Below are 26,099 nucleotides of genomic sequence, written 5' to 3'. Positions count from 1 at the left end.
AAACCAGCTGGCTGCTTTCAAACAGCAATAATCGAGAAATAGCCAAGAAAGAAATCTATAATGGAAAGCTGTTGTATGTAACGAAACTACTAAAATATATACCACCCAGGGGCACCTGGGTGGCTCGGTTGGTTAAAACATCCAACTCTGGATTTCGGCTCAGGTCACGATCTCATGGTTTGTGGGATCAAGCCCCATGTCAGGCTCTACACAAACGGTGTGGAGCATTCTTGGGATTCTCTCTCTCTTTCACTCTCTCTCAAAATAAATAAACTTAAAGAAAGAAAGAAAGAAAGAAGGAAGGAAGGAAGGAAGGAAGGAAGGAAGGAAAGAAAGAAAGAAAGAAAGAAAGAAAGAAAGAAAGAAAGAGAGAGAGAAAGAGAGAAAGAAAGGAGGGAGGGGGGAAGGAAGAGAAAGAAGGGGAAGGAAGGAAGGAGGGAGGGAAGGAAGGAAGGAAGGAAGGAAGGAAGGAAGGAAGGAAGGAAGGAAGGAAGGGAAAAGAAAAGAAGAGAAGAGAAAAGAAAAGAGAAAAGAAAAGAAAAGAAAAGAAAAGAAAAGAAAAGAAAAGAAAAGAAACGAAACGAAACGAAACGAAGCATATACCACCCAAAAAAAGCAGGTTTCTGGAGGCCCAACCCCCTGTGGAAAGCCCAGTTGCGGACGGCCACCATGCTGATAGCACAGCTGTGGTCCCACCTCCTCCAAGAGGCAGCCCGAACCCACACCCTGGTTCTGGTGTTGACAGTGGTTTCTGTCTTGACAGTGACCCTAAATCTCCGTGACTATAAACAATGACTGACCTCTCTGGCCCTTGGTCTCTCTTCTGTAGGATGGGGACGGGGACAGCAGGGTCTCCTTCACCTCTTAATCGTTTAGAGCGTCCAAGGATGATAAGACAAAGTTAGAGAGAGTCATGGGAGGAAGTAAATTAAATTTTGACCTTTGAAAGTAGGTGGCCTGTTTTTGTATGTTTCACAGAATTTATGTAATACATGTTGTTTACTCTGTATTTTGCTCCCCACAGAGCCCAAATCTGAACTTTATATCGACTACATCCACCGAGACCTTTGCCGCCAACATCTTATTGTATCGCTGTTTTCTATCAGACACTTGGAATCTTCTTGGGAGTGAAAATTATTTATAACAAAGACCTAAAAGAAACTACTACATGATTATATTATTGATTTATCTTCAATTTCAGTGAGCCAGGGCCCAAAAACATTTTCTAAGAAAATTTTTTTCTCATCAGTAAAAGGAACTCTGCCTTCAGGAGACACTTTCTGGGTCATTTCTCCAAAGACCTTAAAGGCCAGTCTGAAGACAGTTTCTACTAACTGAGGGAACCATTTTCTTTTTTCTTAATTTTTAATTTCTTTTAATGTTTACTTTTGAGAGAGATAGAGAAAGAGAGACAGTGACTGAGAGAGGTGCAGAGAGAGGGAGACACAGAATCTGAAGCAGACTCCAGGCTCCGAGGTCTCAGCACAGAGCCTGACACAGGGTTCGAATTCACAGACCATGAGATCATGACCTGAGACGAAGTCGGCCGCTAAGGCAACTGAGCCACCCAGGCGCCCCAGAAGGAACCGTTTTCTACCAGTGAAGGTGGCTGCTCTCTCATGAGCCAGAAAAATCAAGTTTTCCAATTTTAAATGATCTGTGTTTTCTGTATAGCAGTTTAAGTAACAAAGTTGAGAAAGAACACAAACTATTCTGCAAATGAATGAGAAATAAGCATCTCTGAACAATCCAAAAATTGCAGCAAAAGACCATTTACCTGAACGAACAGAGCAATGATGGCAATTCCATGCGGCTTCCCCACGGCCTCATCAATACTGGCAAACAGGGTGGAGTTCCAGTGGATGAGATGGAGCTGGGAAAACACAGACAGGTCACCTCCTCGTTAATGCACTTCTAGTTCGAACAACAAAGAGAGATCAGCGTCTCCTAAATTATATCTATTGCACCTCGATGGTATCACATGCACCCCAAGTATACCAAACAGACCCAAACGGACCACTGCTTTCATTCCGGTGCTCTGTATGAGCCCTTCCCTCCTACTTCTGAACAGAAGCAAGGCTCAGGGGGTCGTTGCCCCTAGAGTTATGCTTTCACCATCATCAGGACTACAATCTACAGGAGCTGGCAGATTTCACACTGATTTTGTTGCCTTTCCTTAGATGGCACCCCCTCTGGTCCTCAACAGAACAAAACTGCGTTTGGGCACAACCACCAGAACTCATTCCAGGGATTAGCACCTGCAAAATCAAATATTATGTCACCCACTATTTCCATCAAGAATAAGACAAAGCCAGCCTCAAGTTTGGGGAAATTATTTCAACTCTCTAAGGATAAACAGAGATAGCACCCTATAATGCTGCATCTTCTTAAAGTCACGGTAACATAATGAGCGTTGAAGTAGAGCTCGAAAAGGCGGCCATTTCCTTCAGCAGAGATAAAATTTTATCTGGGAAGGAAGGATCACTAATGCTCTAGAGGACCTCCTGACTCCTGGCTTCATAAAACTTTGTAGCTCTCAGGTTTATCTAGAATATGCACTTGCTCCTACAGCACCGATAAAACACTCACGAGAAGCCAAATCCAATTCCCTGGTTAAAATCAAATGCCCACTGAGGTTCTTAGTAAAACAGTAGCTATGTAAATTGTCTGCCTAGAATGCTACCTTCAATACTATAGCTTTTAATCAAGTTAGAATTACTTACCACTTTAAAACACTGCCCCATTTCAATATTAGTTCTAATCCAAAAAGACATAGCTAAAATTCAATTGGCATCCGTATTAAGACGTGAGGGAAAATTATCCTGAGAATAGTCACTAATTTGATTTTTCTATCGCTGACTTCGTCCAACTAGAATTTGAGATTATAAAGCTGACCACTAGAGGGCGATGATGAAGTCCTCTGTCTATACTAGAAACCGTAACTTAGAAAAAGGCCACATTCAAGGCCAAGGAGCACAGGCTGTGAAAAACCAACATGGGCTGTGACCACCCAGTAAATGTAACTGTCAAGGCACTGCCTTTGAGACAACAATGTTCTATAACATTTCAATTAACAATGAAAGACAGACCAATTTTAATCTTTCCTTTTCTGGCTGCAACAATAGCTCGGGAGTCCAGTGGTACAGATAAGTGCAGGCTGCAGATAAGAGCTGACTGCCTTAATTAAATACACAAAGAAGGCCCAAGGTTGAGATCTATTTTTATTCAACAAATCGCAACGTTCGAATCAACATTTTTCTTACTTCTCACAGCAACATCACAAAGTATTTTTTTCTGAAACAAAAGGAGAAAAAAAAAAAAGCATGGTGTGTTTTGCGCTTTGCCTTGCCCCTCCGTGTCACTCAGCGACATCACCACCCACCCGCATCTTCAAAAACTGCTCCGCGGTATTTTGTGTTTAAGAAATTGAGGGTCCGCACTCCTTCCGCGTATGCTGCACATGGTGACTTTGCTTCAGGAAGGAAGTTTACAGTGAAGAGACCCGAGAAGCAGCACCTGGGCCAGGGGAGCCAGGTCAGATCGACAGCGATCAGTCATGTCCACAGCGTGTACCCCTGACAGGATGTGGCGAAAATGACATTGGACTGCTGTGGTCTTCCTCCCAACAACCTATATATAATCCCAGTCGAATCATGAGGAAAGCATCAGACAAATCTCGGTGGAGGGACATTCTACAAAACACCTGATCAGCGCTCCTCAAAACCGTCAAGGTCAACAAAAACCAAGAAAGCCTGAGAAGATGTCATGGACACAAGGAGCCTAAGAAGACGTGGGAATTGAGCGTCACGCAGGATCACTGCTGAGCTCCTGAAACACAAAAAGGAAACTAGCTTAAACCTGAGGAAACTGAATAAAACTAAAACTTAAGGTACAGGGGTGTCCGGGTGGCTCAGTCGGTTGAGCATCTGACTCTTGATCACAGTCAGGTCATGATCCCGGGGTCGTGGGATCGAGCCCCGCCTCAGGTGGATAATGGAAAATCATTAGGACTCTTGTGTTAACTAGCACATAAGATTCTCTCTCCCTCTCCCTTTGTCCCGTTCCCCCACTCACTCTCTCTATCTCTAAAAGAGAATTAAAAAATAAAAATAAAAAAACCTTAATGAATACATTTTGGTTCACTAATTGTAACAAACGTAAAATGCTAAGGTAACAGGTTAATAACAAGGGAACTGGGTATGGATTACGTGGGAACTTTCTGTACTGTCTCCACAATCTTCCTACAAAACTAAAAGTGCTCTAAAAAGACAAAGTCTATTAAAAAAAAAAAAAAAGGAAACGCTGGCACTTTAGCCGACCCAAGCTAAGAAAGGATAATGAAAGCCGTGTGTGACTAGCACATGCCACAAAGTGAAATAGCCAGACACACTCTAACACCTGTTGTTCATTCTACCACCTGGGTCTTAAATAATCACCTACTGCCTGGCACTTCCATCCGAGGCAGAAGAGACACTTCCCTCACAATCAACTAGGGACCCAAGATGTAGAAACCGAGCTCTGCTCTGGGACTAACTGGAAACCGTCTTCTCCTGGAGACTCTTGCTCTCACTGCAAGGCATCATTAAAGAGCCCTGTTCCGCACCATTACAACATGTTAACTCAAGGGCCAGACTGATGTCCCACACGCTCTGGACACCGGCTGTAACCTCGTAGTGGTGACTGAGATGCACGATCCACTAACGTGGCCCTCCACATTTCCGCTGCCTTTCCGCTTCAGCGCTCTCCGTGCTCCCTGAGCCCTTCCTCACTCCCCCTATAGGAGTTTGCTTGGGCCACCTAAAAGCACCAGAGACTGGGTGGTGGAAACAACAGAAATTTATCTTCTGGCGGTTCTGGAGGCTGACAGTCCAAGGTCAGTATCAGCAGGTTTGGCCTCTTTCTTCGACTTGTAGATGGCCACCGGTCCCTGTGTCCTCACGTCATCTTTCCTCTGTGTGCGTCTACACCCAAATTTCCTCTTCTTATATAAGGACACCAATCGTACTGGGTAAGGGCCCACTCCAACCACCTCATCTTAGCCGACTTACTTGTATAAAGGTTCTGTCTCCAAATACGGTCACATCCTGAAGACCTCAACATACGAATGGGGGAGGGGGGACAATTCAGCCCATAACACCCTCTCTCTCACCTCACCTTTCTCCCCACCTTAATGAAGTGTTTTCAGATCTCAGAAGCTTGAATTATTCATATCGACTCCTGTTCTCCCACAGCCCCTCCTTATTTCTACCATCTGATATTTTGCTTTATACTAGTCGTGATCTCGTTTCGTACAGCAAAGCCATAGAGACAGGAAATTATCAGGGCACAGGAAGAACCGAAAGTACTTCTGAGAGTAGCTAGAGCATATGTGCTGGAGGTTACAGGGGCTCCGGTGGCACAGAACTTTAAAACTTATCGTAATCATATTTGGGGGAACACTAAAGAATGTATTAGCACAGTGAGTATTATGATTACTTATGCTGCTTAGAGTCAAATTCGCCCATGCTAGTGTCTGTCCTTCTAAGGTCTCCTGCCAGAATGAGGGCAGAAAAGAAGGAGAAGAGGGACCCAGGAGGCTGGCCGATAAGCTGGGAGGACACCACCGAAGTTCCTCAATGTCACGTGTCAACACAGCTTGCCTATGGTGCTCAGTCTTTTGGTCAGATGCCAGTCTAGATGTTGCTGGCAAGGTACTTGTTTTTTGTTTTTTTTTAACACCTATTTATTTATTTTGAGAGAGAGAAAGAATGCGTGGGGTAGGGGGATAGAGAGAGAAAGAGAGAGACAGAGAATTCCAAGCAGGGTCCACGCTGTCAGCACAGAGCCCCACGCACGGCTCCATCTCACGAATCACGAGACCATGATCTGAACTGAAATCAGGAGTCAGACACTTACCTGACTGAGCCACCCATGCGCCCCTGTGAAGGTACTTTTTAAAGATGTGGTAACATTTAAATCAGTAGACTTTCAGGAAAGCAGTTTCCCCTCCATAATGTGGGTGGGCCTCATCCTATTAGTCAAAAGCCTTATAAGCAAAGACTGAGGTCCCCTGAAGAAGAAATAGTATTTCCAGACTGCAACAGAACCATTCTACCTGAGTTTCCGATCTTCAGTCTGCCCTGCACATTCCAGACTGGCCATGGGATTACAATGAAGTAAGCCAGTTACTTAGAGTAAATCTTAGTCCCTTCCTCCCTCCCTCCGTGTGTGTGTGTGTGTGTGTGTGTGTGTGTGTGTGTGTGAGAGATACGTATTCTCAATACATGTTTTGTTGCTCTAGAAAACCCCAACCAATACAAGTTGCACAAATGAACAAACAGAAAGTGTGGAGACCGATGGAGGTTTAGAGATGGACAAGACTAGCAGCCATAAGAATAAAGACAAAGGACTCTAACGACTAAAGTGACAGTATGTGGAATTTACTCTCCTAAGCCTAAGCGTAGCTCCTGTAGTGAAGACGAATGTCAGGGACAAAACAGTCCACAGAGGATCAGAAAACACATACTGGAGGGGCACCTAGGTGGGTCCGTCAGGTATGTGTCCAGCTTCGGCTCAGGTCCTGATCTCACAGTTCATGGGTTCAAGCCCCGCATTGGGCTCTGTGCTGACAGCTCAGAGCCTGGAAACTGCTTGGGATTCTGTGTCTCCCTCTCTCTCTGCCCTCCCCCCACTCACAGTCTGTCTGTCTCTCTCAAAAATAAACATTTAAAAAAAAAACACCACATACTAGAACTTCTACCCATTTATTTTCATCCTTTTTAAAATTTCATTTCCCTGTGCTTCACAAAACAATTAAACGTACAGAGAAAGACACATACAGATGAACCACGTATTAGTGCATGTCTATAACTTATTACTAATTATGCACCACGTCAAGGATATGTGCTCCAGAATTTGTTTAGGGACGAATGAGTTCAAATGAAAAGGCCAATGATATTAAGAACACGGCTTAGAAAACGAAGCGGCCAATCTAGTCCAAAGGAGGCTGAGTAGAGGTCCATGCAGACAATCGTTAGCAATCAAGGGAACCTAGACACTAACCTCAAAGCCTAACAGTAGAGACGTGCTCTGGGGTGTGTATGGCCTGCAGCGCGGTTCGGAGCGCAGGTGCGGAGACACTGGGCACTTCTCTGCAATCCTACTGACAAATTCTTAGAGGCAACAGGCTCTCGGAAAAGACCTCTGAGCTAGCAATCCCGAATCCTACATTCTTGGTTCAGTTCACAGCTCGTCAGCTCCGTGAACTTCACGAGTCACCACCAACTTGTCTGAGCCTCGGGATCTGCACCATATGGGGAGCTCTGTCTTCTCAGGCTGGTTTCTTCACGCCTCTCTCTGCTCGCTCACGGTGCTCTCTTTATCCCGAGATTTCTAGCACGTTTTGCACTCATCAGCATTAATTCTCTACAGGCAGCAAAGGCACGGGGGCAGGGTGATGAACCTTGAGAAGAGAGCGGCTTACCGACTGATGGTGAAGCCCTAGTATATACACGGCCCTCGCCGTTCCTGCGGTCTAAGGGTCAGGTAGCGTTATCACATCTGCTGCCTACACTCTCGCTCCACCAGCGTCCGTGGGACTGAAGGGGACAACAAGCGGGGCCCACTGATGCCTTCTGGAGCCTCAACACAGAACAGCAGGTGGCGGGGGCCCTGCCTCTTGCCTTTTGAACCCTCTCTTTTGAACCACCGAGAGCAGCTGGAAAAGGGAGAATTCTTCAACATGGGCAGTTCTCCAGTCTCCCGTCAGAGACTCTCCCTCAAAGGACAACAGGTGTTGGCTTCCTCCACCTCAGCTGTGTCTGAGTAGAAGACAGTGGTTCTCTCTACCAAAGCCAACTCTTTCCTCACTTCTTACTGTTCTCCCCCGACCCCCACCCCCAAGAGGCCTCAATGCATGTGCGTTCACGTCGTCTCTATTACCCAGAACTAGGAAAGCAGAGATCCCTAATTACTCCATCAGCATCATGACCATCCCTCCTTCCTATTAGAAAAAGAGAGAAAAGCTGACCGTCCGAGAACAATTGTAAAGCACCCGTTTACAGTTTAAGAGAAAATCTCTGGGCTTTGGCTACAGGCCTCACAAATCCAAATTTCCTGCCATTGATTGTGCTGCGAGGCCATTAGCACCCGCGCAGCGTTAATCTTAATGTACTTAACTCACAGCAATCGATAAATTTGTCCCAAGTTATGAAGCTGTGACAAGCCGCAGCCTTATAATCACTTATTTGTCGCCGAGAAAAATAAGTTTGAGGATTTCATGGCAGCCTAACAGAAAGCTATCTTCAAGATAAATGAGGTTTATTATTAACATAAATAACATGACAGCACTGAAGTACAAAAGAATGAATCATGAGGAAGGGAGAAAGCAGGAAGGGCTGAAGAGGCATTGATGACTCACAAACTTCTCTCCCCGGCCCGGTGCACGCGCTCACACCAGTTCTGTGAAACCCATCCTTACATGTTTCCCGGGCAGTTCCTTTCCGACGGCTTCACATCAGCTCAAGCCGCCCCTAGAACTGACATCAACTCCCTCCAAAGGTGCCCTCTTAATCTCTCACCACGGAGCCCCAACCTCCAGGGCGTGAGACCTTGGACCCCGCTCCCCGCCCTTGGTCTCCAGCTCTGCCTTTCCTGGCTCCTGACCGTCTGCATTATAAAGCCCAACTGATTTCTCTTTAATGCTGCTTTCACCACATTTCCTCTGTTCAGAAATGTCTAATTTGCTTTATTTCCTGCCCATACAGGATTAAACTTCTTTAACCCCAACCTCCCCATCCTAACGGTCCCCGAAACACTCAAATCAGGTGTGACTCCGTTCACAACAGCCTTCCTGTTGTGTTTATGTTCCGCTCGCTTGGAATGCCATTCCCCATCCTGTCCTGAGACGTGTCCAAACTCTCCCTATCTTCCTGGGCCTTGATGGGCATTTGAGAGACAGACACACCAAAGATTCAGACAACGGAGATGAAAACAGATACAACGTGAACCAACAGCAGCGAAGGAGAAGGGGTCACTGAGGTTTCCAGCCCGGATCCCTGAGCAAAAGTAAAGGAGTTCGGTTGTAGAGAAGGGTGGGCAGTTACATCTCAACAGCCCAGCTGGTACAAAGCGAAGCACTGCCTGAGGACGAAGGGCTGACGGTCCAGGATGCAGACAGCCTCGGCTGTCTACAGAGAGCCACGTGGAGCCAGGTCACCCACGGACCCAGTCGTATGAGAGACTGAGAGAAGGGCAAAGACTGAGCTTTCGGAAATGGTGAGATGAGGAAAGGGGAATTCCAAACATGAAATTCGGAGGAGGAATCCCAGAAAATTCCAAAGTCCCTTTAGGACAAATGAATCTTTCTAGAAGAATGGTCAGTGGCGTTAAGGCTGTGCTACCAACAAAGCTACAAAGAAACGGAAGAAAACGAGGAAAGGGAAAGATTTGGGATCCATCTCTTTTTAGAGATTATTGAGAAGCTTGTGGCAATACAGTGAAAGGGGCAGAGGCGGAATATAAAGGCATTCGCATCCGGGCACCTGGCTGGAAGAGCATGTGATTCTTGATGTTGGGGTCATGAGTTCAAACCCCACAAAGGGTGTAGATATTACTTAAATAAAACTTTAAGGAAATAAAACAAAGGCATTAGGATAAAACCAGCACGGCAAAGCCACTCAACCCAAGAAGGTGAGCAGTATCAGAAAACAAATCAAAAGGTAGCTGAAGTGATTGCAAAGTGATTTTTTTTTAAATAAGGGGAAACAGTACGCTTGAGCTGAAGGACAAGCCATCTTTCACTTTTAGTATTCTTTCAATCTCTTCTTTCAATGGGTGAAAGTAAAACTGGAGAGAATCACAAGCTCCTATGCATTTTGATAAATCAGAAGTATCCAGGGGCGCCTGGGTGGCTCAGTCGGTTAAGTGTCTGACTTCGGTTCATGATCTCATGGTTCGTAGATCTGAGCCCCGCATCGGGTTATGTGATAACAGCTTAGAGCTGGGAGCCTGCTTCAGATTCTGCGTCTCCTTCTCTCCCTGCCCCTCCTCTGCTTGTGCTCTGTTTTACTTTGTCTCTCAAAAATAAATAAATGTAAACAAAAAAACCTCTTTCATTAAAAAAAAAGAGAAGTATTCAATGCACCTATGAACTCAGATGCGATTGTACCTGAAAAGCATTTTTCTGCCAAACTGCAGTCATCATGAACTTTCCTCTGAGCCAGACCACCACCTATTCTACATTCATCAAGAGACCCTGGTCTGTGGATTTGGCCTAATTGCTTTCCTTAGACCCAAAGAATTTCAACGTTGGAGAGGGACAGCCAGTCTCCCACTAGACTCTGAGTTTCGGAAGCAGAGTGTCACCTCCCTGTGCTCTGGCCCACTCCAAACACCCCATCTTGGGGCACTCAGGACAAGCTATGGAATTAGAAACAGGGAAAGAAAAGATAAGGTCTCGGCTATGCTTCTGATAGGGTGAGGGTTGAAACAAAGAAGACATTAAGCATTAGGACTTTAAAAACAAAAGAACAGGAAACTGCAAGTGATATTGTTTTGAGTCACAAAACGGGAGCAATAATTAACTGGAAAAAGAGCAAAGAAGGCACCCCCTCGCTCCAGATCCATCCTAATTACATGAAGCGCCCATTCATCTGCAGAGAAACAGAGATTTAGTAGGAATTATTTCCAGGTGCTGCTGCACTTTAAGATGTCATTGTCAATCTATTATGCAGCCATTATTCAGAGAAGGACATCCAAGGTGTAGACGAACATAATGGTGACAAAGCGCTGTAAAGCATGAAATGGAAGATAAATTATGTGAAATTCTATCTGACTGTCGCTTACTTGTTATGTGTGCCTAAACTTAATTACGTATCCTCTTACGTAAGGTAGAAGAAAAATGGGTGGGTATGTTAAAACATTTCAGAGCAAACTTGACTAGTGATAGATTAATATCAAAAGCTATTTACAGTGCTCTTAGGGCTCAGAATTCTCAATTCAAAAGGCACTAGAGTTCCGGGTAATTTATAAAAAGATTTTTTTCAAAGCAGAATGACCTCCTCTTTGAATGCTAATTTCCTTTTGTTTACTCTGATCTGGCTGCTCTCTTAGGAACAAGGCACCTTACTGCTTTTAGGACTCTTCTCTCAAAAACTGAGGATTTCTTCAGGAAAGTCACTAACGAAGGTTGGAAAAGGCTTATGGGAGCAGCCTCATGAGTAAAAGAAAACAAGCACATCATTTTGATGTCATTCGTATTCAATGCTAAGATCAGAAGCTATCAAAACGGATTCTTTGACACTGGTCTCTGTTTTCCAAGAAATATCTGATCTTACTATTTTTTATTCCCCCCTCCTATTTTCTAAAAGAAGAAAATCTGAATTGTGGGTTGTGGCTGCAATTAAATTGCTGTAACGAAACGTCTATTTCATTTGTTACTCTAGGAAATAAAAGAAAGCAAAGAGACGTCAAAGGGTCTTGGGCTTCTAGAACGGAAGTCATTTACAGACTGCACCTGTTTGCTCTGTATGTGAATCAGTAAATAACGTTAGTATTTTCTCACCACTGCTTCCAAATAAAAAACACACTTGACAAAACAGCACTGAATAGGACATTTACTGAACACCAAAAATACCTGGGTTTAGTGTTCACTGCCTCCAACACTGGAAGCACAAAGACCTCAAAGACTCCAAATAAGGGAGTACGGGGTGTGAATAAATACAAATATAAAATTTACAATTCAAGAAGAAGAAAAAGAGAAGTGAAAAGCGTCCGTGTGCAACGCAAATTATAGAGGACGCTTTGCGTATCTGTATTTACCTAACGTGTCCTGATGGTACGCTCGCCACCAGGCGGTTCTCCACAAACATTCGCAAACATTCACTCAATCCTCACGATCACCTTGATGATGACAGATGCTACTGTGACTGTCACCAACACCCATCTTAGTGAGAAGGGAATGGAGGCACAGAAGGTAAGGTAGGGCGCCCAGGGTGACGGATGTGGCCCAGGCAGTGTGGCTACACCACCTGTGTAGCAGCTCTCTACTCCAAAGAGGAAAGGTAGGGGACGATGATCAACGTAGCTTTCTCACGTGAATGTCCCACAAGGCACAGAGGAACGACGCACATCGTTCTCTCTAGAGACGAGAAAAGCCAGGAAGAAAGAATGAATAAAGCGTGTGCAAACCGAGAAGTGGCCAGTAATCTAGGCAGGCTGTGCCTGATGCTAACAGCACACACCCGAGGTGTGAACGCGCATGCTTACTCTGAGCTCCCGGGGAAATTACCTGAGCTCTAAGACTCTCCGCTGTAAATGGGAGATAATACTCTCTAACATTTCAGGCCATTACAAGGGCAAGAGATATTATCTGGAAAGCTCCTGGAAAATATCAACTAAGTGCTGGCCAGTGAGGGTGAGAAGAAGCCAGAGGCGCCACCAGAAAGGTGTATTAAAACTGTATTAGAAGTCTTTGAAAACACAGGTATGTTCATCTACCTTCGGTCTGGTTATTCTCTCAGTATGCTGCCTGACCTCACCTGTTTTATTTTCCTAAAGGTCCAAGATCACTACTAAGGCTTTCCGTTACGGGAAGCTGGGTCACGTCCATCAGGGTCACAAATTCAAGTGCCTCTAAGAATCGGGCTAATCAAGGAGGGAAAGCATGTGATGAACAAGTCCTCTTGCGTCTTCTCTCCCCATCGAGCCAATTCTTGTTGGGGGATCTTCTATCCCGTAGGTCTTCCCTTGCCATCTAGAGGCCCATGATTCCAAAAGCAACATCTTTTACCCACACCTGTCCTGAGTCTAGACCCCTTTACTAAACTGCCAACTGAAATATTTTTAAAATTAGCATTTCACAACTGAACTCAGAGCTGTCTCCCTGTGTTCCTGGCTCTGTTACTGGACCCACGCTGGAAACCTCTTTCATCATCATCTTTTTTTTTTTTAAACAACCAAGAGCTATGTCCTGCCATCTTCTACCTCCTCAAAATCTCCCACATCCATCCACTTGACTTACTCCCACGAGCAATCCCTTAGTTACGATACGCATAATCTACTGCTAGAATTACTGCCCGGGTCTCTTAACTTACCTCCATGTCTCCAAAGCAGGCATTTCAATTTCCCACCTTGCAGTTACCCGGTGCAAATCTGATCATGTCACCCTCCTGAGGAAAGCTCATCTAAGTCTTCTTACTGTCCCCAGGATACGATCCAAACTCCTCAATATGCAGCCCACTACCAGAATAGGCCCTTCCATCAAAACACCTGTGTCAATTGTCACAGTCCAACTTTCTGGATCTAATACACTGCCTACTAACCTAACTTTCAGGAAATATATTTTACATCTAATTACAACATCCAAAACATTATAACGCACAATAAAAGGCATTTATCTGCAAATGTTAAAGAAAACCCATTTTAATCCTCACTGTACCCGAAAAGCTACTTGTCTGTTAACACAGTGGACTCAGAGGCTTTCACTTTCAGAACTGCAATTATCTAGGGCAAAAATCAGAGCCATTCTGTTAGAAATATGAGAAGGCATATACTGTAGAGGAAAAGAGAAGGGTACTTGGTCTGAGTCTCAGCCACTGCTGATGTACTTGGGGCAACTTCTTTAACGCCTCTTGACCTGATTATCCAACTGAAAAATACACATAACATCGACCTCTAAGGGACATTTTACTGATTAAATGAGACACGGCACATGCATGGCACACGGGTGTTCTTCACGAGCGCTAACACGGTCTCCACAACTCCCTGAGCACTGCAGTAAAAGAAGTCTTGCGTGAACCCCATGGACACGAGACACTGCGAGGGACACAAAACTTCCCAACAGTAAGAACACCTGGCATCTCTGAAATACTGAGACAAGTGTGAACTCGGACAGGCTGAAGAAATAAACATGCACTCAGAAACGCACGTAACAGATTTTCCCCCAAACGTTCCCGCACAAGTAGAAGGATCTTCCCCTGGGTCTACAAGTAGATGGACGCTAAAGACGGCCCTAATCCTGGAGACAGGAAGCTCTGCGAGGATCTACACTATGCGTCTCCCGCAGAGCACTTCCTCGTTGACATAAGTTTTGTGATTTACTTTAAAATCATAACAAACGAATCCAGCTCACGTTGTCATTCAAGAGAGCTGCACAAAGAGCCTTTCTTCCAGCGAAGTCACAGCAAACCACACCAGTCCTAGTACTAATGAAAGGGGACCACGTTTCCCGGCCTCAGTCACAGACTCTCACGCTAACACGGAAGCAGTGCTACAGGGAACCAAATGCACATCAAATTATTTGAAAGAGCATCCTAGAAAACTGGGTTTTAACCTACTCGTGTCCTGGCACATGGAGTCCAGGTTTCCTTCAGTGCTGTGACAAGGTAACGTGTCACTCTGCTTGACCGAGGTGGAACTCGACCAAAACAAGTCGGGTACAAAATAGGTCAACTAGGAAGAGGAAAGGCATGGATGGGTGTGAACGAGACAAAGCACAACAATTCAGATAGGAAATTTAACCTACTTTTATACAGCAATGCTCTTGGATTCTGCACAGCTCCTATTGACTTTGGGGGAAAACACTTCTAAAACAAGATGACTGCATTTTACACGTGATCCAAAATGAATAATCACCAGTGACCGCCCTGCCTTCTGTAAAAGTTCAGAGGGGAGATATGGGAACACCAATTAGGAATCGAGAACATCACTTATGTCTCAATTTGTCTACCGATGGGACCCATCTCTCCAGGAGGGACTAGACTCTCTGCTTTACAACACGTCTTCCCCCAGTCTGCAGTCATGGCTGCGTAACTAGTGCTTTTACTATACTACTCGATGCTTTATCGCCTTGGCCATCCAAACCCATTCTCAAAAAACCTTATGTAAATTCAGGTAGAAACAAATTGTTTTCGGGGCACCTGGGTGGCTCAGTCAGTTAAGCGTCCGACTTTCGCTCAGGTCATGATCTCGTGGTTCGTGGCTTCGAGCCCCGCATCGGGCTCTATGCTGACAGCCAGCTCATAGCCTGGAGCCTGTTTCAGATTCTGTACCTCTCTCTCTCTCTGACCCTCCCCTGCTCACACTGTCTCTGTCTCAGAAATAAATAAAACATTAAAAAAATTAAGAAAAAAAAACAAATTGTTTCCCAGAAGTCTTTATTATAGGTAGCACATTTGTTTTAGACAAATGAAATCTATCAGTGAGTAAAACTATATTTTTGTGTGTATGTGAAGTCATAGACACGCCCCTCAGAAAAGCAAGGACTTTCCTGGCTCGACAGGATTATAGCTGGGAAGGTAATTTTGCTATCTAGAAGTACACGGGAGGTGTCCCATTGTTTTATAACCTTTGCTTTTATATAACACACTATTTGATATTGTTAATTAATGTGCTTTTAAGCCTTAAGCAAAAATGAAAATTTAGTGAAAACACTGCTTCTGGGAGAAAATGGTAACCACTTTCTGGAGAGCACCCGCTCCCCACCCCCCACCTCCCACACATTTTCCATGAGACACTGTGATGAAGATAAAAGCGAGGGCTGGTTACACTGTACAAAGGTCGACATTCAAGTTATTACAGCAGGCTTAATGAAAACATAATGCAGAAATACAAAATAAAATGCAAAAAGCATGATCACCATAAAAAAATACTTACTGAGGGCTTGATATATTTAGCTGAATCCAAAAGTCCCATTACATTTTGAAAATGATTCCAGAAGAGAGACCTTGTGGACCAAAAAGCCACTTTTCTAATAGGTATCTAATTGGTTTGACTGGATGGTCCTACTTTCGGCAGACACGGCTGACTCCCCCCTCCCTCCCCGCCTTCCTCCATGCAGACAGAACCTCAACTGCATTTCTATATATCAGGAGACCAAGTGCTTATGGGAAGACTCGAGCCCTCCTCAGCCTTACAGGGGGAGGCTGACTAAGCTAAGAACTACAGCTTGGTCACCTCCCTTGAAATGACTGTTTCAAGAACCTGCACGTGCAGAAACTGTGGCCAATGATACATGAGGGGAATTCTGCTGACTGGCAGGGGTGAGGAGGACCTCTGAGAAAACACCTCCTGGTTGCTAGAAAGAGAATCCCAAAACAGGTAACAGCATGGATCAGGGCAAACACTTTAGCTATTTACTTGCCAGCATCCTCTAGAGCTGAACTATGCCTTTCCTACAACCCAGGCTACCCTTCCAAGTGTATGCTCACCAAACGGAATGTTCACAGAAGCTCTATTCTAACAGACCAAATCTGAATGTAATCCCAATGTCGGTAACAGCAGAAAAAATACGCCATTGAAAATTCACGTCACGATACACCACTGTATGTGAAAGTAATCAAACGAAACGTAGACACCGTAGTGTAGAAGATGCTAATGCAGAATTTTAAAAAATGAAGACACAGAATAACAACTACAATGTGATTCAATTTATATAAAATCCCCAACCAGGCAAAACGTACCTATGATGTTGGGAGTCAAGATCATGGTTAACCTTGGAGGAACCAGGAAGACAGCTCTGGGATGCTGCTTGTGCTCTGTTTATTAATCTGCATGCTGGTTACTCACCGGGATGTTTGCTTTCTGAAAATGCAACGAATTGTCTACTTGTGGTTTGGGCATCTTTCTGTACATGTTATTTACCTCTAAAATGTTTGTATTGTGAAAACAGAGATGGCACCAAAAAAAAAAAAAAAAACCAGTAAGAGAAAAATTTGGTAAATTGGATTTCATCCAAATCAAAAAGTTTTGGACATCAAGCAACACCACCAACAAAATGAACACACAATACACACGGATGGCCCACAGACCCATAACAAGATGCTTGATATCACCAATCATTAGGGAAATGCAAACCAAAACCACAAGGAGATACTTCAAAGCCACTACAATGGCTATCATCAAAAAGGTAGACAATAGCAAGTGTTGTCCAGGATGTGGAAAAACTGAAGCCCTCACAGAGTGCTGACAGGGTCTGTAAAATGATTCAGTCCCTTTGGAACTGAATTCCTAAAATGTTAAACACAGAGCTACCATATTACCTAGTAATTCCACGCCTAGGTATATACCCAACAGAAATCTGAAAAACGTATGTCCACACAAAACCTTGTATGCAAATGTTCACAGCTGCATTACTCACAACAGCCAAAAAGTGGACACAAACTAAGTGTCCATCAACTGGCAGATAAGCAAAATGAGGTATATCCATACACTGGAACACTTTCTGGTAATGAAAGTCATGAAGTACCAACATAGGTGGCAACATATACGTTGGATGGTTCTGTGACTATGAAATGTCTAGAATAGGAAAGTCTACAGAGACAAAAGGCAGATTACTAGTTGCCTAGAGATGGGGGTAGGGGATGAGGAGTAACTTGTTCATCACTGGGTGACGAAGGTGTTCTAAAACTAGACTATGGTAATGGTGGCATAACACAGTAACTATGCGGGAGCCACTGACCTGTACACTTTAAATGGGTGAATTTTATGGTATGTAGATTTTGTCTCAATAAAACAATTTTTTGATGCAAGAAAATAGGGGCACCTGGGGGGCTCAGTCGGTTAAGCGTCCGACTTCGACTCAGGTCATGATCTCACAGTTTGTGGGTTCAAGACCCGCATCGGGCTCTGTGCTGACAGCTCAGAGCCTGGAGCATGTTTTGGATTCTGTGTCTCCCTCTCTCTCTGCTCCTCACCTGCTTGTGCTCTGTCTCTCTCAATCTCTCAGCAATGAATAAACGTTACCAAAAAATTAATGCAAGAAAACAAAGTCCTCTTACAACCTTTCATCATTGGTCTGTGGGGATGCAGCGCTAAGATGTGACACAGCCATCCTGCGATCAAGAGTGAACAAAGGAAAACGCCAAAGTAATGAAATGATTTAGCAGGAAAACAAAGCACCTGGCCCTTCAAAACATGGCTTAGCAGCTGAATTAACCAACCAGGAATTGCCCTTTGGAACTTTCTGTAATGTGGAAGGAAAAATGTCTGATTCTTTCTGCGTTGCAAGGCACCCCTCTAAAAGGTGCCTCTAAACAAAAGCATTCCTTTGGTTTCTTACATCAAATCTTTCAGATGTACACACAGCTTAATAACTTAATAAGTAAAAGAAAAATGTTTATCCCAATTCAAATTTGGTGTTCTGGAAGACAAAATGTAGCATTTCTTGAAAGTTATGTCTAAGAATTGACAGAAGTATATTGAGCTTTTTGCTCTGATCTAGAGCTCTGCACAAAATATTCTAAGAGGCATTTTCTGTTTCATCATTTTTAATACCCTGAAAAAAAAAAGACATGAAAAATGTAAACCGGTTATCAGTAAGCAGAAAATGTATCACCAGCTAAAGCAATTTTAGGACTGTAAATCTAGTCCTATGTCTCTTATACTCACATTAATATTTCTTAACAACAAGCAGTGGATTTTTTATTAGTTTATTGTTGAAGTAAGTAGCTTAGTACATTTCAAGAATGGATTAATTATTGGTGTGGATAAAGACAACATACGCTACTATGATCACTACAATCATAATATGTAAACCAAGGGCATCAAATGGCCATTACCTCGGATTAAGAATATAATTTCCCCTTGGTAAAGTGCTGCATGATCAGGTTTACTCACGAACATTCCATTTTCCTGTGATACCAATAAGCAGTAGTGATAGATACCAAATTAAAATTGTAACTGTTTCCCCATGGCACTGCAGGAAGAAAAAATTCAGTCTGTTCTTTTATAGTAACTCATTTACCTAGAGCCAGATTCAAATAGATATGCAAGGAAACAGTATCAGCTGCTGTCATAAATGCTGGTTGGTGGCCTCTCTTTTGAGTTACAGATACACATTTCCAGCCTCTTCCTGGCCATTCCCACTTGGATGCAAGGCAGCTGTCCAAGTGAAAACACATCCAAGTATACACCAGGATTTCCCACCCAAACATCCCCCCTTCTGGCATTCCTTAAGAGGCCCGCCATTTTTCCGGCTACGGAGGCTCACATCTTAGAGGAATCACAGACCGCTCCTTTCACCTGATCTCCAAACCAGCTTGCAAGCCCTTGGTAAGCTCGGAATGCTCTCTCCCCGCATCGTTTCTCACACTCTTTTTTTCTTTGCCAAACCCGACATCTAGGTGACATCATCTCAACATCACACCGAGTTTCTAAAATGGCTTCCCCAAGGCATCACACGCCTGATCAACGAAAATGATTACATTTCACCAGAAGTACCGTTTTAAAAGGAAAGTGATTTCTGTGTATTTTGTCACTGGTGTGTTGTCCCTAGTACCTAAGACTGCCCACAACACACATAGTATGTGCTCAACGAACATCTGGGAAATACATGAAAAAATGTGTAACTGTGAAATGCAGAACTGTGAAACCCCACTGCCCTTACTGACATGCCACATACACATCACACATCTGACCGAAGGAAAGCATACAATATAAACCTGACATTTAAAGGTTCCCATTCTTTGTCAGACCTGTTATTCATGATTTATCTCCAGCTATTTCATTTCTAGATCCCCTAAACTCCAGCTGCAATACATTACTATAAAATAGCCATATGTATGGTACACATATACAGTATTTATGCATAAATAACTACATATACGTATTATTAAGCTACTGTGAAATGCAAGAGAGAAAACCAAGCAGCTTAAGGAAAGTTAAAGTTAGCCTCACTGATTATGTGACATCTGAATAGAGACCCAAAGGTGCCCTATTCAGGAGCAAGTTAAGAGCTACCTGGTGGAAGAATATTCCAGATGGGGGACAGCAAGGACAAAGTCCCTCAGGTGGGAGGCGGTCACAACTGTCCTATTTACATCCTCAGAACCTGGTGCTATGCCTAGAACTTTCCTATCTCTCTTTCACTCACTGATTTATATTTCTTTAGAGCCCTCTATAGGCCGGGAACTGCGGTTCTATTAGAAATCAAACAAACCTCCCAATGTGAAAATGCCTACAATTTATCTTTGAGTTTAATTGTACAAAAATCTCAACCAATCTCAAATTCAGCATGACTTCCGTTGACCTTGACATCTTTCCTTCAATGTTCTCTCTCTCTCGGCATCCCCAGGTCATTTCACAACACACAGTGCTCCCAAGCCTCCCGCTCAAAGTCCCCATTCTTTTCTTTTTTAATTTCTTAACTGTTTATTATTTTCAGAGAGAGAGAAAGAGAACACACACACCGGGGAGGGACAGAGAGAGAGAAGTAGAACAGGAATCCCAAGCAGGCTTTACGGGGTCAACACATCGTAAAGATGTCAGAGCCTGACACAAGACTTGAACTCACAAACTCTGAGATCATGACTTGAGCTTAACTGACTGAGCCACCCAGGTGCCCCTCCATTCCTTTTCGACAAGCGTAACATGATGTACGTGCTTACTGAATCTTAGCCACCTCCAAACTGTAGAATTTGGTCAGCCCAATTTTGTACCTTCTATCTTCCTCAGTGCTCCCCCACCCCAGAAAAAGAAGGCTGGGGACAGAGAGGCAAAACAATCTGCCATTATCTCAAATCTCTGTCCCCACAGGATTCAATATTTATTCAGTAAGGGATGCAACCAAGATGTTTTCGATATGAGACTCAAATAACAAAGGATAATTCTTCCTATAAAGACAGCTCAGATTTGATTGGATTCTAGTTCCCCAGAACCTTCTGGCTCAGCAGAGCAGTAACCCCAGTAACACAAATCCTAATAACCTAAAACAAAACGCTGTGGTGGTTTGCACAAATATGGTTTTCCCGACAAATTCAAAATAACATCTCTAATAAAATTCAGACATACGGAGAGGTAAATACCCACGTAACTTGATGCACCTTCATTTATGGTTTTCCTAGTCAATATCCCTTCTATTTCTGCCATTTTTCTTTAATTTTTAAAATAAACCAAGTTCTAAGGGCCATCAGGCGCACTGACAGGGCGTGGACATCTATGTTGAAAAATAACATGGGCCAGAGGAAAGGAGGAGAGGCTCCAGCAGCCGGTAAGAGCAAGCCCGGCAATTCCAAGGAGCACAGACATCAAGAGAAAAGTCTCTTCAAAAACAACACCAAAAGGGAGAGAGTCTGCTGGATGTTGCCTAGGAAACCCGGGCAGAGATACATGTCACCCTGTGAAGATCAATACAGTCACACCATCCAGCTCAAAAGAGGGGGTGACAATTCCAAAGCTGCAAATCCTTTCCCTGAGCAAACAAATCAACTCCAATGAACAATAAACACAAACTAGACTCTGGTCATCTTCAGTTTAATTCACTTCTCTGTCACGTGGAGAAAGATTAGCGCTGCTTTCCTTAGGAGGCAAATTGTGTAAGGCTTAGAACTTCAAGTCGTTTTATCTCTTCGCCTTACCTACAGCTGAGAGCATCTCTACAACCTTTCAAGGAACTGCTACCCCAACTTCTGTTTTTTATTTTTTTACCTAATCTGAGAGTATTCTGGGATTAACAACAATATGGACTGAACTGAGGGAAGTGACACTTGTTAAAAGCGCATCATTATTAATTCAAATTTATCAGGCTCTCTCCACCACGGCACCTCCCTTTCTGACCCCGATTTTCCGATTGTCTCAGGAGTATTTCAGTGACTCTAAGTTCCACTTCTTAGCGTCGCTCTGGCCTTTTCTAATCACTCGCCAGGCCCTATCGCACTTGGCCTTTATGACATTCCTGCAACCACCTTTTTTTTGTTATATATTGTTTTTATCCTGCAAACTCCTACCCAATCGTCAGGGCCCAGCCCCAGTAACCAGTCTTTCCACAGCCTTCCCGGAGTGCCACAGAAAGCCGCTACTCCATGATGTCTGCTCCGTCTTTTTTTTTTTTTTAATTTTTTTTTAATGTTTTATTTATTTCTAGGAGAGAGAGAGAGAGAGACAGCGTGAGCAGGGGAGGGTCAGAGAGAGAGGGAGTCACAGACTCTGAAACAGGCTCCAGGCTCTGAGCTGGCAGTCAGCACAGAGCCCGACGCGGGGCTCGAACCCACGAACCGTGAGATCATGACCTAAGCGAAAGTCGGACGCTTAACCGACTAAGCCACCCAGGCGCCCCAGATGTCTGCTCCGTCTTATGCTTCATCACCTAAGGCATTCTTCACACAGAGCAGCCATCTGTAGCAGGCCCGCCACTCTGTCGGGAATATGAACCTCTTCTGGACCTGGGTTATTTTTCACTTATTGTTACGGGTCAGCACCACACATGGCACAAGCACAGAGCAGCCGCTCCCTAACTGTGTTTGGAATCGCTTTACGTTTAACCCTTCCACTGTTCTCTCTTTACATGGTTTTACCTTAATCCTTCTTCTTCCAACCAGACTACAGAATCATTAAACACAAGTGCTGTTGTCTTACGTGTCGTGTATCTCACAGGGTTTGACACTTGGCAAATGTGTGCTAACCGAATGGTAGGTCCCCCTCCACCATCTTGCCTTCCTGTGAGACTCAAAACCCAGTAGTAGCTTTTCTTACATGTGCTCATGGGAAAACCAGTCTCTCAAAATGAGAAAGCCTCATAGGAGGCAACCCACTGGAGCTCGGCTAAGGAAATACTTTAGTAACACATTTGGTAACACATTAGTAACAAAACGTTACTAATGGCACAGCCTTTATTCCACTTGACCCAGGTCCTTGACCCATACAGGCAAACTCAAGATTGGCTAGAAAACAGCAAGATGGGGAGCAGAGTTAAAGCCCGTCCTGGCTGATAAGCTAATTAGAAACAATGGCCACTGATAAAAATCTGTGATTATTTGTTCTCCATGACAAGGGGCATAAGTGACATTTGTTCTTAAAAATTATTGCAGAATACTTCCAGCACCATACAACCCAAATTCCGAATAGGATTAGTGATGTAAGCCCTGGACGTAGGTCACAATTTTTGAGATGCAAAAGTTGTGTGTGTGTGTGTGTGTGTGTGTGTGTGTTATGTGTAAACACATTTATATCTTTGGTTTAAACAATAACTGGTCCAAGTTGAGATGCTACACTGGGCAAAAACCCACCCACGTACGTTAGAACGAAAAAATTAAATCCTGCACCTGCATCAAAATCCTCGCTCACTCCATCTCCTGGCTTCTTCTAGAAAGGAGGAAACCGTGTGACTATCTTAGGTACGAAGGAGCAGCTAGCAAAAAGGGATTTGGTCCCAGATGGTTAAAATGAACAAACCTGAAATAAAAGGAAACCATCCTCTCTCCACTGAGTCCCAAACGGAGCTGGCCTCTTGCTAGCATCCAGTGCCATTAAATTTTAAAGAAGTGGGAGAATTTTTAAGAGTCTGTCTTATCAGTAAGAAATGCTTCCTCCTTGTTCCTATAAAGAGGGATTTTGCCTAAACAAGGCTGGCCTTGTCTCCACTCTTTCAACTAACCCCTTCCTCTTTTCCTTTTCCCTCTGTTGAAATGAGAGCTACCCATAGGGCTCAGGCTAATAAGCCCTCCCACTGGCCCCTGGCCTGTAACTCGGCGGGCAGAGCCTTCTCTCTCTAGGCTATATCTCCAGGATAGTTCTATTCACAACAGAGGTGGTGTTTCGTTCTCCATCTGATGACGCTAATAATGCCCTATTTCTTGTTTGTTCAAACCCCAGGCTGGAGAAAGGGATCCCTTTACAGATCTCCTCAGAGAACTCATCAATTTAGAGAACTCATCAAGGGATGTTCATGAGAAATACATTAACTCAGCAGCCAAATAAATTGGTTCCACTGAATAAGCTCTATCAACCGGAGCTCAAAGTGACTCATTAAACTGGGTTCAGAGAACATACTTGCCTCGGGGCCCCAAGTGAAAACATTAATTGATGAAAACGGTCCATCTTTCATCTGTCAGGTCCTACAAGCAGAAATGTCTTCCTTTTATACTTAATGTTTTTATTCAACAGTTTAAAATCTGGATTTCTTTTTTTTTTTCTATTTAAGGCTTCTAAAAAACAACAGCCAAACAACGATATTGTCATAAATTACATCCACTGCAGCTAATTATGCCCTTAAAATGCTTTTACAAAGCTCGTTACGTGAACACCAGATTGTGTTTAAACCACCGTATGAGATACTCAGTGCATCGTGCTTCCAAATTACACCATTAATTTTTACAGCCTCTCCCTAAGTTCCGTAAGGGTAAGAACAACAGTATCATCCTTATGTCCCAGTGAAGGACTTGAACTTAAACAGCTAGATGGAGAGTACCGATCGCCAGAGCATGCTTCCTCCTGGGAAACCATGGCACCAAAAATTCCAGTTTCCCACGGGGTCTGGGGCACGTCGTTCTAGGATTCCAGAGCGTGCGTGACCCTAAGAAGCTAAAAGAAAGAATGTTTTCAAGCACAGCAGAGCGGTGGCCAGGGCGCCAGCACAATGATCTTACCAGTATCACTGTGCCATTTTAAGCTGTCATTCTTAAATACCGAAAACAAATTAAAAACCCTACACCTTACGTAGTTTTTATACCAATTAACATTTTCCGAAGTTAAAAATCTCCGAATATTCTCCTATTCTATTAGAAGTTTTATCATGCCAATACTCACCCTACACAGGAAATATTTGATTTTCACTACAAAATAACCGATGATATGAATTCTACTGCATGTGCGTACACAATAATCATTAATAGATGTCTCAGGAAACATACTGACTAGACTTGTAGAGGAAAATATATTCAAGTAAAGAGTAGAATAAGGGTTTTAAAGAAAACAAAAGACTTTTGTCTCCATTCAGGGTCTATGTATTCCCTCAGAAATTTTTGTTTTTCTCCTCAGGAATTTGTCACTAGATTTTTTAAAATAATTTTTTTTAAAGTTTATTTCTTTATTTCAAGATAGAAAAAGAGAGAGAGTGGGTGAGGGGCAGAGAGAGAGGGGGAGAGAGAGCATCCCAGGCAGGCTCTGCACCGTCAGCGCAGAGCCCCATCTAGGGCTCAAACTCCTGATCCATGAAGTCATGACCTGAGCCGAGAAATCAGGAGTCCGATGCTTAACCAACTGGGCCGCCCAGGTGCCCTTTACCTAGATTTTTTATCACCACAATCAGAATTGCCCAGTGACATCCCCCCCCCCTTCCTCATGGTAGCAATAACAATAATGACAGGAATAATAATACCTCCCTAATATACTAAAAGGTTTACTCCTTCCCAACTTCAGAGCTACTTCTGAGTCCTTTTCATAGACAAGAACATCTAGGTCCTGAGGTTTCCTGCCTTGCCCAAGGTCACAGAGCTTGGGTCTGAATCTTGGATTTTCTGACTTCCCAGCCTAAACTCTCACCAACCCCAGCGCACCGAGCCCTCCCACACCATGCCACCGGTAATCCGCAGGGAGTCGTAACTGGTACTTAATGGGGGAGCACTGGCCGGGGCTCCCCAGCAGCTTTCCAGAATCCAGACCTTTCCTAACTTGCCCCACCATCAAAACTTTCCTATCTTGTGTCTTGCTGACTGTAATTTTGTTAAGCCATCACAGTTAAATTTATCCAGCAGCAGTGACACCTAACACAGTGCCTTTCGTGTACTAGTCGATAAATATTTTGTTTGGTTGACCAACATTTACATCTCAAATAACATACTTGCTTTCTATTAAGTGTCTTCAAAACCCTCCTGTAATTAGCTTCTAATAGCCTGAGTTTGCATACTGCATAGACAGGGTAGAGGGATGAGGCCCTTTAACACCCGATTTGAAGGCTCATCAATTTAAGGAAAGAGGGGAGAGGAGATAAAAATTGCATACACTGCGTTTGCACCACCACTGCCCACCCCTCACCCCCCTGTAAAATAAACTCCACTGGTTGTCTTTAACACTCATGGTTGTATCCCCAGAACTTAGCCCAGGGCCTGAACACTAGATTCTCAAGAAACACTTGATCAGATGCATGGATACATGGATGGATGGATGGATGGATGGATGGATGGATGGATGGATGGAAGGATGAACAAACAACAGATGAATAAATGGATGAATAGATGGAAAGGAGTTAAAGATGGCCACTTGGTTATGGACTACATATTTAAAACAGAGTCTATTTCTTATCTGAAGACACATAAAAAGATGCATTTTATTGTAGAATTTATAGCTGTTAGAACCCAATTTAAAATATTTTCTACTTGCAAGCCTATATCCACCTATGAATTAATTAT

General features: G+C 43.7%; 1 protein-coding gene across 1 annotated transcript in view; it reads right to left on the bottom strand.

Annotated features, from left to right (window-relative positions):
• The window catches only part of CA8 (carbonic anhydrase 8), an 89,546-nt gene that overhangs the window by 43,949 nt on the left and 19,498 nt on the right, over positions 1–26,099 (bottom strand). The window contains exon 4 of the mRNA XM_039249123.1: positions 1,778–1,873. Within this exon, the coding sequence (XP_039105054.1) occupies positions 1,778–1,873 (96 nt within the window). The remainder of the gene's footprint in view (positions 1–1,777; positions 1,874–26,099) is intronic.

The sequence above is a fragment of the Hyaena hyaena genome, unplaced genomic scaffold (assembly GCF_003009895.1).
Source record: "Hyaena hyaena isolate Hyena2069 unplaced genomic scaffold, ASM300989v1 scaffold_327, whole genome shotgun sequence".
In the NCBI taxonomy this organism is placed as follows: Eukaryota; Metazoa; Chordata; class Mammalia; order Carnivora; family Hyaenidae; genus Hyaena; species Hyaena hyaena.
Note: the sequence above shows the minus strand (reverse complement) of the source record. Positions and strands in the feature narration are given on the sequence as shown.